Source organism: Pinus tabuliformis, chromosome 1_2, assembly GCF_031772625.1.
Source record: "Pinus tabuliformis cultivar Carrire ecotype Pingquan chromosome 1_2, CPIR1, whole genome shotgun sequence".
Classification (NCBI taxonomy): domain Eukaryota; kingdom Viridiplantae; phylum Streptophyta; class Pinopsida; order Pinales; family Pinaceae; genus Pinus; species Pinus tabuliformis.
Window position 1 is genome coordinate 1,008,776,638 of NC_142298.1, and position 14,950 is coordinate 1,008,791,587.

The following is a 14,950-nucleotide window of genomic DNA, read 5'->3' on the forward strand; positions in this document are numbered from 1 at the left end:
GGATAGGTTGTCCAATAGCTGTAGCTTATCCTCCAACCTTTGGGGGGTGTAAACATTAGTGAATAAGTATATGCTAGCTTCTCCCAGGATCTGCATTTCAAGGGAAATGAAAGATTTGGAGGCCTCAGTGTTAAGGAGGAGTAGGGAGTTGATCCAGGTCCGGGTGTGAAGAAGGACCCTTCCAAGACCTTTTACTTTCGTGATGTGAAAAAATTACTTTTAAAAGAACATTAACAAATGCAGCTGCAGACTATAATGAAAACGAATATAACAATTATCAACACATAAAGACAAAAGCCGTTGATAACGGAGTTCGTCCAGGAGGGACTACGTCTCCGGGCCCTGGTGTCAAGATGGTGTAGGCCGCTGCATTATGTGTTGTCAAGAAAAATGATGTACACAGAGATAATGTCTCTATATACAAGGAAGAATGCCCTCACGCAGGAGTGGCTCTAAGAGATGTTCTACACTAGAACTCTCAATCAAAAGACTCCTATCAGTACGACACAAAACAAGCATGGTGCGCATCCTGCCAACATGGCACAAAAGGGATGTCAAAGCAAAACACATGCATGATGACAACAAGAGTATCCCAACAACATAAAACAAGGGATCTCAAAGCATAACATAAAGAGTTATGACAGAAAGTACATCACATAGAAAGATTCCGCATAACATAAAGCAATGAATCATGACAACATGAAATAAACAAGATCTTGCATCAATCATCAATAATGGATCTGTACAACATAATGCAAAAATAAGAAGTACATGAACACATCATATACCTCATCACCAAGGGCCATCTGAAGCAAAAGTTGTCAAATTTCTGAAGCTTGCTGAAGCATTGATCTCACATCATTGATCGCAAGAAGAACACTGTTCGCACATAAAGATGGACATCTGCACTGACACTTAAAAAAGTGACTAAAAGAAGAAATGAGAGAAAGACACATCTGAATACACCATCAAATTTGTGGCGTCGAGTAGTGCTGAAACAACTGTCCAAAATCCAATTCTGAGAATTTGAAAATTCGGAGCTCAAAGAATCTTTTAGATTCCTTTGAGATTCCTCAAAGATTCTGTTTCAGGGATGAGCTGAAAATCCCCTGCTCAGATGTCAAATCTGATTTCACCATTAAGATCCCTGCGGAAAACCATGAAAAACAAGTATAAACTTAACTATATTTTGACAAAGTGAAATTTTATTTTCATGAAAAATTTCATGGCTCATGGTTTTGCTCCCTGTTTTCGGTACCGATTTTATTGTGCGCAGTTTTAATATAGGTACGCATTAAAGCTGTTACAGTACCGCTAGTTAGGTTTATGTTCATGGTGGCTTTGGGTGGCGGGACCACATACGTGGCCACCTTACCCAAGCCCCACCGCTGGTCAACACTCCATAAACGGGCCGTATCCCAACTCAAACGGTTATCTTATATGTATTAACCTTAATAACCCTTGCCACGTATTTTGTTATACGTTGGCTTTGTTTTGTCTCATGTGGTGTTTAATATAACCCTTTTTGTCATATGCATACGGCTTGGTTATAACCATATTGTTATATGGTCTAATGTATTTTGGTTTTTTTTTGTTAATATATGCCAATATACATGGGTTGGAATATATGGTATGGAAAATGGTTTTAATGGTTACAACATATATGTTATGTACATGTTGTTTTGGTTATATTTTAATCTTTATTATATAGTTAAATTAATAACTATATAAAATTATAGTTATAACCAATGGTTAATTTGGCTCTTGTGCAGGATTAGGAGGTTATTGGGAAAAGTCAAGTGTCAAGATGTGCCATGTGGGTCTTACATGCTCACTGGGATGCCATGTGGTGCCCTGTGGGTCTTATTTTTCTTCTCCCATACCAATTTTTGAGGAGCTCTATCTTTTGCATACGAGCTCAGATTGACAAACCGTTCGCGCCACCGCGATCAGGAAGACGAGCTCTACGATTTAGTCCCAGGTCGAAGTCATTTTGATGACTTTGATTTTTGAGCATCTCTGAGTCCTCCTTGTCCTGTGTGTGTTCCTGAAGATATACCTAGATCAGGAGTGGGGGTTCCAGAAGATGGCTAAGCCCCCTTTCAGACCATTACCTTCTATCTCCAAGTGCTCCATTCTCTTTCCTAGGCTTCTGCCTATCCCTTCCAGCTTTGGCCTAGACCATTTGGTTTCTTCACTACAACAAAACCAGCGATTTGCGCCAGATTTAGCGCCATATTTTAGTGCATTTTTTTTGTAATTGTGATGAGCAACCTGGCGCTAAATCTGGCTCTATTGTACAATTTTTAAAGCGTCCTTTTTTGCACCTGATTTTTCATCCCTTTTCACGCTAGATTTTGCATCATTTTTTACACCAAACTATGCATCATTTTTTGCGTCAAATTTTGAACCAAGATTTGCATCTTATTTATGACAGGTTTTGCTTCTAGTTTTGTGTCATTTTTTGCATCTATTTTTCATTCTCTTTTGCTTCCTATTTTGTGTCATTCTTTGCTTCCATTTTTGCACCATCATTTGCATCAAGTTTACACTGTATTTTGAATCCAATTTAACGTCTTTTTATGCATCCATTTTGTGTCAGTTTTAGCATCTAGTCTTACGCCAGGTTTTGTATCTAGTCTTACACTAGTTTTTGCTTCTAGTTTTGCACCAGCTTTGGTGCCTATCTTTGCACCATGTGTTGAATTTGATTTAGCACCAAATTTTGCATCCATTTTTGTGCCCATTTTTGCATCTTTTTTTGGACCATTTTTTACATCCACATTTACGTTTGATTTGTCTCCATTTTTCCCATCTCATTTTGCACCATATTTTGCGTCATTTGTTTCATCCAATTTTGCATCATTTTTAATACCATCTCTTGCATCTAATGTTACATCATTTTGAGCATCGAATTTGCATTTATATTTTCATCTTATGTTGAGTCATGTGTTGTGTCCACCTTTGCATCTTATTTTGTGTCTAATGGTACATTCAATTTAGAGCCATTTTTTACGTCTACTTTTGTATTTGTTTTTGCACCAAGTTTTGCATCCAATTTTAAGCTATTTTATGCCCCTTTTTGCACCATTTTTTTGTGTCTACTTGTGTCCAATGTTGCACCATTATTTACACCGACTTTTTCATCCAATTTTGCATTTTTTTGGTGTCTAGTTTTACATCGTTTTCACCATCCAAATTTGCATCTTTTTTTGCCTCATTTTGTGTCTGAGTTCGAGCCTAAATTTGCATGTGATTAGGAATCATTTTTTACATCCAATATGGCATCCTTGGTTTCACCTTTTTTCAGCCCCATTTTGCATCTTGTTTTATGTCTTTTCTTACATCTTTTTTTTTTCCTTTTTTGCACCCAAGTTTGCATCCCAAATTTACACCATTATTTGCATCATCATTTGGCATATTAATTTGTAACGTTTTTTGTTTCTTTTTAACGCTCAACTTTGCATCTTATTTTACATCTAGTTGTTGTCTTTTTTTGCATCTAATTTGGTGCCCATTTATGTGTCCTTGTTTTTGCCCAATTTGATATCCTTTTGTATGCCATGTTTTGTTCCCTTCTTTGTGTCAACTATTGCACAATTTTTCACTTCTAATTTAAAACACTTTGTATGTCAATTGTTTGCATTTGTATTAATTCCTAGTTTAACATCCAATTTTACTTTCAATTTTGCATCCATGGTTACATCCGCATTTGACTTCTTATATAGAGTATATTTTTCTTTACATATATGACCCCCTTTATAGATTCATAGTGAAATATATGATAGTTTCTAAATATCATTAAAGCAGATATCACAATTCAAAATCATTTGTAAAGAAATTTAAGAGAAATTGACAACATCCATCCAAAAAAATAACAATGTGTCATTAACAATTTTCAAAACATGTATAAAATAGCAACATAATACTAATAAAATCAGTATTATTTTTAATCAAAACAACTAAAATTCAAATATGATTAACAAATCAAAATATTTCATGAATATCGTTACGATAAATTAACAACATACATAAATCAAACTCATCGTATGATTACAAAATCAAAATGTCTCATTGATATAGGGTAAATTCACAACACCCATCTAAACATAACAATGTCATTCTACACAATAATTTCTTCATAAAAAACAATGCATGTGCATGCCTAGCTACCACCACCAAGATCATCCTCATGATCATCTTGACCATCCTCATTACTCTGATCCACATCATCACCAACACCGCAACTATCATCATCATCTCCTCCTTCACCACGATCATCCTCATCCTCATCCTCATCATCTCCTGATATATGTTGAACATAATTTGGATCATCGTCTTGGCAATCATTACCTATAGCATTCTGACAAAAAAATTCAATATTACATGTTAGTATTAATTACATAACACAACGCATGTTTTTGTTATACAATGTTAACCATAAAATGAGGTAAGATATAATATCTAATAGTACTAAAAAATAAAATGAAAATATGGTTTAAAAGTATATTGGAAATCCAACTAAGATTACATACCATAGAGTCCATCCAAACAACAAATTCAACCCATCTCTTTTGCTGCAACACCTCCTTTTCCAAATGATTTGGAGGTCTTCAGGGTAAAAATATATATCCCATGGTTTATATTTGGCCTTAAAAAACAGTAGGAAAAAAACAAATTGAGAACACAGGAGCAAGATGAAAAAGGAATTGCATGTCTAAACATTTTGAAGTCTCAAAAAGCATTCATCAACATAGAGAAGACTACAACACTACTCTTCACTTCCAAGTTTTCAGCTAATGGATTTAACTGACCAGCAATGTTTTTTGCATGAACCATGCTCAAATGCTCAAGATGAGGTAATGAATGGATGGTATGCGCCTATCTGTGAATTGCAACCACAGGCATACATGTAAGTGCAAATTTGTAAATCTCATACCCAGATTTACCCATCATCAAGCACACAACTTTTGCGGGATCCATTTGACATATCTTATGTTTAAGAAGGAATAACATCCTTGAAGAGACTCATGGCTTTTCTTAGGGAAGGATCTTTGCATGCAGAATCTAGATTAACTCTGAACATTTCAATCAAACTAAGGTAAATGAAAGGCAACAATCCATCGGTCAAACCTCACAGTTTAAAAGCACCCGCTGAGTTTCACACAAATGAGAAAGCCTAAGGGAAAAGATTTGAGACATGCATGCTACATGATTTCATGTAGGATAAGTACCTAAGCTTAAGGCAAAATATTTGAGACATGCAAATGTATGAAGTACAAGATTCAGATAAAGAGAAAGAAGCTCCTTCATGCCATATTCTCACTGACAGTGAATCTCAGATTAGGTACTTATCAAGCATGAAATCATGTTGCATGCCAAGCATGAAATCATGAAGCACACACCATGATAAGATTATCTGACTCCAACTACTGCATCAAGATGAAAAATTCAGCACTCTAGACAGTCACATAAGAATAAAAAAACATTCAAAAGATATGAATGCATATTAGCCACTATAGAGGACCAAAACATAAACTTACGCCATAGACAGTGTGGCTGAACCTTTCCCTGCTTTTGCTTCAACAACTTCAGTTCCTCCATCCTGTGTGTGCTTTGTCAAGGCTTTAATGTCCTCCTCAGACAATACAGAGTTTGGCTTTGGTGTTGCCTAAAAACAATTATCAAAACAAAAAAGTGTATGTTCCCTTTTTAACTGTATTGAAGGGTAGGTAATTATGATCTCATTTTATCTTTGATAAATTAATCTTCTAATATCCAAGAGTAAAGAACAAACTCAAGATGAGGATCCAACAAAGTCATATACATGTGAAAAAAGTGGAAGAATTGTAACACCCGCATGTCCACCTACAACAGGAACATCAACTTCTGCAGACAGCATAGGATGACATCAACAACAAACATAAAACTGAGAATTGTATCTAATGTTAAAAAAAGCATGATGTTGGTAAGATCCTGCAGCATATCATGTATTGGGTCCAGCCCAGATGGTTGTGTGCAAAGACTGTTATCCTTCCCACCCGGGTTCAATTCCCTCAAGTGACATCTTGAGCTGACTATATTTCTGATGGCCTTGAGCCCTATGATACCATCCTTGAAATGAGGAGAAGTGCCTGGCATGTTTGCCCAGGATGCATATTTCATGATTAAATTATAAAAAGTAAAAATATTTTACAGAATACTAAATATTTGAGAGTAGCTAAGCATAACAAGCCAGAATTTTAAATACCTTCAACAGGAACTCCTGCTTTTGAAGCATAGAACGTCTTTGTGCGGACAACATAAAGAGTAGTAACATCAAAGAGTTTCTTTTCATTATAGGTCCCTGCCTTCTTAAAAACCTCAGCAGCTATTGGTACAGTAGAATTTACAGGATTGCTGCTCATATTTACAATTGCCTGCCATGGATATCAAGTCCTCAGCAATGCCATAAAAACCAATTCTAGATGATTTCTTGAATCCAAATATACCATTCCTGATAGAAGGAAAACATTATCCAGTACACTCTCCCCCCTCTCCATATCTCTATCTATATAATATGTAACAATATACTATACATACTGTACACACACACCAGTACATGAACAAAACAAATAATTGTGAAACATACTTCTTTATCTATTAACTTGCCACACTAATGGTAGTACATACTGATTGTATGTAATATATAATGTTATAGAGGATAACGCGTGATCAAGTGGATTTGTGCACAGTTAAATAGAAGACCAAGGATATTTTTTATATTGATATTCATATGCCAATTTTCTCAAAAGTCCAAAAGCTAAGTTACTAACTACAAGAGGAGAAACAAGAATAACAGGGCTTTAACAGTGGCTGCAAACTTGCATTGGACTACACAACTAATTACTCTTAAGTTCATTTCAATTAGTATTTCCTTCTTATGGGCAAAAGTTAGCTGCAATTTGTCTAAATAAAGAGTCAATAATGAGTCAATCACCTATTCGTTTGACTCAAAGAAGTCTTCAAGCTTCGTTAACCTCTCTAGTAGAATTGATTACATACAAGAACAGTATGTAAATCTAGATCAACAACTTGCTTAAAGATTCTTGCAAATATGTATTTGTATATATTGCCATCTCTATAGATCTCAAACATACAAAGCCTTCGAAAAAGCAACTTACAATGAACGTCATGCTTATTCCTATGAAATAGTCAATAAGAAAATCGCATGAAAACAAAAACTTCAAAGAAGATCATAAATCATGACAACTTACCTCTGGGCAGTATTTTGCAATTGCAGAGCAAAGAGATTTAACAATCCCTGCATTGATGTTGAAGAGATCATCATGGGTCATGTCAGGTTTTCGACAATGCATCTTCCATTGTTATTAGTTGTTGTAGTTAGTAACATATATACACTTACATATTTATTATGCTACGAGAAGCATTGACCATATTTCATATTGTTGTGAACCCTTATCATGCATCAAAATAATAGTGTTTCCTTCACATATTAATAACAATATGCAAAGAGCATAAAACTTAATCATGATTCTTGTAGTTCTTCACAATTTACCCTTTTCATAAAGCAGTACGTAGGCTGCACTTTCGAGAACTCTCAAGGACACTTCATTCACACGAGTCACTGACACAAAACCAGTGAAGGGCAGAGCCATCTTGATCACATCTTACATATGCAACATAATGACCAAATTCCATGGTGCCTTCATGCTCAACTACTCCAATTAGCCGGTAAATACAATTGTCTTTTTCATGACATCTGCATGAGAAGAAATGAATCACATACTGCTCTATATGTAACAAAACACTAAATACATATCGTTCTATATCAGACTATTGCTCTGCTTGTAAAATGAATAAGAGAAAAAACACCAATGAAAGTGACAATGACCAAATTTGGTCAATCGGAGTGGGAAAGAAGACATTTATAAAAAAGAGAGAAATATCCCAAAAAACAAACAAACAAACAAACTTCAAAATGAAGGATGTAACTAAATACCTTCAATTTTTTGAGGAGAAGTTTGATAAAAAGGAGATAAAAGATACAAAATTGAACTTAGGCCAAGAGTTTAAGAGGAAAAACAGAAAAAGTGGTTTCTCTTAACATTTAGGGCTTAAAAAATGTAATATGAGAAAATGCAATTCTAAATGAAAATACAAATATTACAGAGTGGAAATTTGGAGAAGCTTCTCAATCGATATCAATTGCCATCTAATTTTTTAATGGTCAAGTATGATGGCAGGATATCCATATACAAACGAGCAGAAGAGTAACTAGCAAACAAACCCATGAAGACCCACAAGAGAACCATAGCTGTCATCAGTCCACCACGATTGGATGGTGAAAGAAACCCAAGCATGGCAAATATCATTGTAACTAGTGTCATCCCAAAAAACTGTACCCCAGTTCCTGCATAGACACAAGAGTAAAACTGCATTACTTGGGGGGCTGAATACATCTCCATGGACAAGTATCCATCCAGTTTCTTGTCTCTCCAATTGATTGTAATTTGAGATATCCCAATCCAAGGTTTTCATGATAATCATTGCCACCATCCCAGAAAGGAAGAAGACAATCATTAATGAGTTGATAATAGAGAACCAGTGGATCTGATCATCTGTCATGAGAAAATATGTATCCCATCGAGAAGCCCATTTGATAGGGCTTTCCTGCAAGATTGCAATGACAATTGCTCAGACATTGGCAAATTGCAACTACCATAGAAAGGTTGAACACATAATAGAAACCACAAAATTGATGAACAAAAGAGTCATTGAATACCTTGAATGACACATCATAAGTATTTATAATATCTTTACCCTCGTCAACTTTTTGCGGACTATTGGTTTGTGAAACGTAGTGTTTGGTGTTTGGATTACTGGTTTGTGAAACGTAGTGTTTGGGTTGCAGGTTGTCAAACGAGGATTATCCTCAGACCAAGGCTGCTCAAACTCATGCTTGACGCTGTTTTCCAAAAATTAAAGTAATTTATTCATAAAAGTATCAATATAAAAGGGAAAGAAAAAGGTTAAGAACCAATGCATTTCAAAATTCGATATGTTCTCGTCCGCTTGGGATAGCTCAATTGGCAATGGCTGTGGAAATGAAGTCTCACTAAACCAGAAGTCTTGGGTTCAAATCTTGTGCTATCCTCCCGATCGGGGCGAGAAGTTGGACATGAGGAAGATGTAGTCCTACCAAACTTACAAAAAAAAATTGATACGTTCTCTGCATTAAAGCTGTTTGATCACACTATGGCAACTAAATGACAACTAAAACATAGTTAAATTTGAATGATTATGGATACAAATACTTCATGCTATAATTATATACCCAATTTCAGATTACCTTCAAAACTGAAAAAGACAGCTAATTGACCCTTACATATCAAACAAATTCTAATAATCTGAATCCAGTTTCCAAAATACCTATATGGTGTGACTTCAAATCCAACAATCCGAGCAGAATCAGCCTCTGAATCTTTGTGAAACTTAACCTTGAAAGACAGATGGTTGTTTATGAAGTATCTCTCTTCTGTACTCTGCAATATTTGCACCAGATTTCACATTAGATAGACATTTAGGATCCAAAGATACAGCTTTTCGAGAGTATAACTGCATCAGCACCCCATTTTGACTTACCCCTGCATAACTAGCGTTAAACAGAAAATGGAAGCCATGTTCATATGAAGTAACTAAAGTTCCATCTGCTCTTTGTATGGCTACAACCACAGATAGATTATCCAGAATGCTATTCCAATCAAAGTTAGATAAGTGACTTTCATAGCAGGATGTGTATCCCACTTATTAAAGTGGGATATATTCTTGTGAAAAATCTTCTGGATACAAACTGTGAAGGAGTTTAGAAACATCCCAACAATTTGGGTGGACACTACACCCATCAGCAGGGGATCAAAAGAAGCTTATGACAGATAGAAATGAGCTTCCTTATGTCGTAAATAAATAGAAGTAATAGGATTTGACAATTAATAAAAATATCATAAAATGTCACAACAGCAATGATAGGATTTAACACTTACGATATACAATGATAGGATTTAACACTTACGATATACACTTGAATATATCTTCTCAAACTAAAACGTTAATAAATGAACTTGTCAGAAAAAAGTCTTGATGAGTTCAACTGGAAGAAAAGATATAGGCAGAAAGCAAAGAGGAATTCACAACTGAAAAATGCTTACATATTAACACGATATTCATCATCTATTTTCTCCTTTAAGTTATTTGCAGACTTTGCATCCAGATTTATCCAGCATACATAATTACAGAGCTTCTCCTCTCTCATGTGGAACTGTCGCAGAAGAAACCAGTTAAATACTTGGTCAGACAAAGTTGGTCAGGCTGGTGGTATCAGCAGAATTGCTAACAAGTAGTCATAATGCCAATTCTGACAAGATATCAACAATCCATCACACAATGCTATACAGACCCTCAAGCAAGCCATACTTTCTTCTGCATACACGCTTCTATACCTTCAAAAAATCGCAAAGTTCCAAAAGAAGTAAAACTTGTTATCCTTGTTCCATGACCCAAGCAATGGTATGTCCTCCTCATAGTGAACAAGAATAGGATTATTTGTATTCTATAGTAAAATCCACCTTTTGGCTTTTACTGAGGAGATAGAGCACCAAAAGCAATGATTATGCTCGTAGGAGATTGAAGACCTATACCAACCCACGTTTCAATCAGGGTATAATCTTGTCCAATCCAGGTATACGACATTTCAATCAGGGTATAGTCTTATCCAATCCAGTATAAAAGTGATGCTGTGATAAATAATTAGCATCTCACAAGCCACTTTAGGGAGTTTATTCAACCTTAGTTTAATTTACGCTGCGAAGACTATTTTGATTTAATCTACTCATGGATAAAGAGGCAAATCTAAACGACCCCAAAAAGGTTGGATATAGAGGCAAATCCAATATGCAGAGGGTCATCAATTCAATCCTCACAAAATAACAAATTGACAATGCAATGAGACTATTCTAACTTCTAAGTAGTCATTAGGCCAAGTATGACTTAGATCCATCAGATCAAAAAGTCCTATTAAGCAGAGGCATATGATCCAGCCGTGGATTCTGCTAAAAATATAGATGCACTTTTCATCAAAAAAATATGAACTACCTCGTCCATTGGGCTGTGGTTTAGTGGCAAGTTGTAGGGTGCTTGTCATGAGGATGACCCAGGTTCAAAACCCAGGAGGCATATTCCCATGATAATGCGGCTGCCCATGTCATTCCAAAATATGAAGTCGGGTTAACGTGATAAACACCAGTTCAATGATAATGCAGAGGTGTTGTTAATAATGACCCCTGTGCTATTGAGGTTTGCACAGATGAGCCCATCTGCAAGTCATGCGTGACTTTGATGAATAGATGCAATTAAGGTGTTTCACCCACGCCAGTCAAAAGGCCTTGACCAAACAAAAACAATAATAGTGAGCTCAACCTCAATTTCAACCTTCTCCTATCAATAGCAAATACTACTACTGCTAATAATAATAATAAGCACAACCCAAATTTCAATCTAGCCATAAATGTCAGACAGATTGTAGTCAAGTAGTTAAACCGTAGCACTTTCAGTGCCCTCTTAGAAGTATGTTGCGGCATTATCTCACCATCGGAGTTAACTACCATATTGAGATTCAACAGACAAGATCAGGAGCAAATCCTACATGAAATTGGTGGAATAGAGATTCTATGTTTGTAGCATCTACAATGAGGGAAAAACCCACTATGTTAATAGAAAGACATTTGCCAACAAGAAAACAATCAAAAATAATAATAATGTAGCCCTCAATATCTGCCTCTTTTGAAATGGCCCAAAGAATGTCAGGTATAGTCAAATCCAATATTCACGGTGTACATTACAATCGTTTTAGAATGACAATGCGATGGGCGTTGCTTCAATGGATTGTTGGGCCAAATGTCACCTAGATCCATAAAATTAAAAACCCTAATCGAGTAGGTGCACATGATGCAGCCATGGATTTCCACGAAATATTGTTGGGCCAAATGTCACCTAGATCCATAAAATTAAAAACCCTAATCGAGTAGGTGCACATGATGCAGCCATGGATTTCCACGAAATAAATATCTAGGTGCTTTTTTTCATCAATCAAAATATGCACAAACACATTTACAAACTGAACATGAAAGTGAATTGAGTTGACCATTAACGTGAAATGGGTTGTGTTTAAGAAATTAAATCATTGCGCTTTTAGGGCTCAAACCCACGTTCAAAAGCCCCGGAAGGCATATTTCCTGCAAAAATGTGGCCAAAAGAATAAATTCCACATTCGAAGAATCCCAGAGACCTTGACATGTTATAGCAGTGGAGTCTAAGCCTGGTATAAGGCCTGGTTCCTTTAAAAAAACAGGCGCTTACCAAAATAAATAAATTATCTGACCATGGACAATATCAGAAACATAAAATCAAAGAACTAATAACAGGTAAAACACTAACGAAAAGTAGATCTTACCAAGTGGGTCGTCGTACAATCGATCCCAATGGAGATCCCTTAAAACTAAAATCAAAACATCTCTATCGTTCGCAGAGAGAACATATCCAGCATACAGAGAACGAAAAAAAGGCGGTAGGAAAAGAGGAACCCACCTCAGCACGGATGTTGATGTGGCCAACATCTGCAACCACACCTGGAGTGCCAACGATATCATAGAGCGCCAACTTTGACACCAGAGGATTGAGTTTCATCAGAAGAGCCAATGGCTGCCCGATACCCCCAGCAGCTCCCAACACAACAACCTTGCGTGGCGGACTTCCACCACTCGAATAAAACCTTCTCGGCATAACATTAGTTTTGAAAGAAGAAGATGATGCATTCTTCAGTGCAGATCCCACCAATCGTCGCATTGCAGAACTCATTTTTGCCGTTGGTAACACTGAAAGAATGCAAGCTGAAGGCAGATGAAGAAGAAGGGGGAGATTCCAGAGCTTAAAGGCCGAATCAATGGAGATGTGTGGATACAACTTTGTTAAAAGGGATTTTAAAGCCTCACGGTACTATGCAGGGATTTGGTTTAATCTATTTTATTGCGAAATTCTTAGTTATTGACAATCAGACAGCTCGTGATAGAAATCCCTCTTTTGGGGGGATGGGAATGGAACATCATGTGATCGAAATTTTCAGTTGGTCAAATGTTAATTAAGTTATTATAAAATAGAGATATTTTTTATTTTATTTTTTTAAATAAATTTAATAATATTAGGAGATTTTTATCAAACTCTGGTTAGGGGTTAGACTAGTTTACAATGTATTTAAACATTGCAAATCTCGGTGTGTTTAAAAGGAAAGTGTTTTTTTTTTCAGGGGTGTTAGTTATTTATGGAATATGTCATATTGTGGATATTTTGATTGATATTGGACTATTTTAGTTGTTTGTTATGTATGTCGAATAGTCCAATCCCAAGGAATCCTCGAAAGTGGTGAATCTTTGCAGAGAATCTTTAAAAGTGGTGAATATGATGTTAGGGTGTTTTTTAAAAGGGAGTGATAATTGAGATAGCTATATATTTTAAAAGAATATGTTTTTAGGGGTTATAAGAGTGCGAAGGACCATTTTCCATTCTAGGGAAAGGGAAAGGTTTATATTTAGGGATTAGGATAGTTTTTAATTTTTATTTCAAGGTAATAAGATCATTCAGGAAAGATATTATAAAAATATAATTGTTGATGGAGATTTATAATGATAATTAAATCTTTTTATAAAGGTATAAGGTAGGGTTAAAGAATGTTGTTATAAATAGTTTACAGGATAAATAAAGAGATAGAATTGTTTGAAAGAATGGAGTTATTTCATGCGCTTAGCGCAGTAAATAACAAGGTAGTTGGGTTAATGTAGCAAGTAAGTTAGATAAACGAGTATTTTAAAATAAAATCCGGTAAGTAAGGGTATTAATCCCATAAGAGTTCAGCCTTGAGCTAATAATGACATATTTCTGTAAGATTAGAGGATTTAGATTATATTACTGCGAGAAAAAACGTGATTATAACATAGATGGATTGGTTTGGTCTATCGTTAGGGAGGTCAAAGCAATAACACATAAACAAAATTTTCATATTGCTCGCATTCTTTCTGACCTGAGAGTCTGGGAATTTAAACCAAAAACAAGGATATACATAGACAAAATTACATAAACTAAGAGACCAAAATACATTCTGAAACAAGTAGAAGAATAGAGACGGTATAGAGAGAGTTATCATTTTTCCTAGAGTTGCACTTGAGTTGCCATTCTACAGGGTGTTAAGTATGAGCTCGAGGGTGAGAGTCATCTCCTATGGTTGATGGAGGCTGGGTAGTAGATAGAATTTGGTTGAGGTTGTCATCCATGTCATTCAACATGTTCTCCATGTTGTTCATTCTGTCCAGGAGTTCTAACATCAAATAAGGAGCTCTTGTTAGGTGTCAACCCTGTCAGTAAGTACCCGGCCCATGAGTGTCTCAGTATGCCATTACAGGTTAATATTCTTAAGCAGAGGCCCTCGCCCTGGTGGAGTTTCTGTTATCATGAATATAATCTTGTGTTTCTCGCTCCACGTGATGATTTGGCACGTATCTTCTAGCCTAGCGAACTTGCCCTTTGATGTAAGCGATAGCTCCCTACATGACCTCAAGAACGAGACGTTGATAATGGTCCACGATGGCTCCGGTGGAATCCTGAGCATGGGAGGCATGCAGGGAGGGAGGAGTAGGAGAGGGGAGTTGACTCGATCTGCCCCTATGTTCTTCCTCTATGGAGATGGTGGTGCAACATCGAACCATGACTGAGTGAGAGGTAGGGGCGGCAGAAAGTCGATTGAAAGGAGGAACAAGTCGATGGTGGGTAAAAATAAACTAGATAGAGGTTAACCTTTCTAACTGAAAGTGGGGGGGGGGTTAAAATTGTGAGGAGGCTCAGGTGA

General features: G+C 36.2%; 1 protein-coding gene, 1 long non-coding RNA gene and 1 pseudogene across 2 annotated transcripts; all 3 read right to left on the reverse strand.

Annotated features, from left to right (window-relative positions):
• Window positions 1-3,968: 3,968 nt before the first annotated feature.
• LOC149209508 (uncharacterized) lies at window positions 3,969-5,655 on the reverse strand. The gene is made up of 3 exons (XR_016252223.1): window positions 5,544-5,655; window positions 4,536-4,651; window positions 3,969-4,363 (listed from the first exon to the last, which is right to left on the reverse strand). It is a non-coding gene; the product is annotated as an uncharacterized LOC149209508 (long non-coding RNA).
• LOC149209509 (malate dehydrogenase, mitochondrial-like) lies at window positions 5,540-7,758 on the reverse strand. Its single transcript, XM_089398650.1, has 5 exons — window positions 7,559-7,758; window positions 7,257-7,303; window positions 6,251-6,419; window positions 5,828-5,889; window positions 5,540-5,671 (listed from the first exon to the last, which is right to left on the reverse strand). Exons 1-5 carry the CDS (start codon window positions 7,656-7,658, stop codon window positions 5,540-5,542), a joined length of 510 nt encoding a protein of 169 aa, XP_089254776.1. The 5' UTR covers window positions 7,659-7,758.
• A 446-nt stretch (window positions 7,759-8,204) lies between these two features.
• LOC149209510 (transmembrane 9 superfamily member 7-like) lies at window positions 8,205-12,912 on the reverse strand (annotated as a pseudogene).
• Between the last annotated feature and the right edge of the window lie 2,038 nt (window positions 12,913-14,950).

Bases quoted from the DNA above. Each gene is read 5' to 3' on its own strand.
- LOC149209509 (XM_089398650.1), bottom strand. From the start codon at position 7,658: ATGGCTCTGCCCTTCACTGGTTTTGTGTCAGTGACTCGTGTGAATGAA. The intron at 7,304-7,558 runs GTAAATTGTGAA...ACATCAATGCAG, and splicing joins CGTACTGCTTTATGAAAAGG to GGATTGTTAAATCTCTTTGC. The intron at 5,890-6,250 runs GTATTTAAAATT...TGCTGTCTGCAG, and splicing joins AGCAGGAGTTCCTGTTGAAG to AAGTTGATGTTCCTGTTGTA.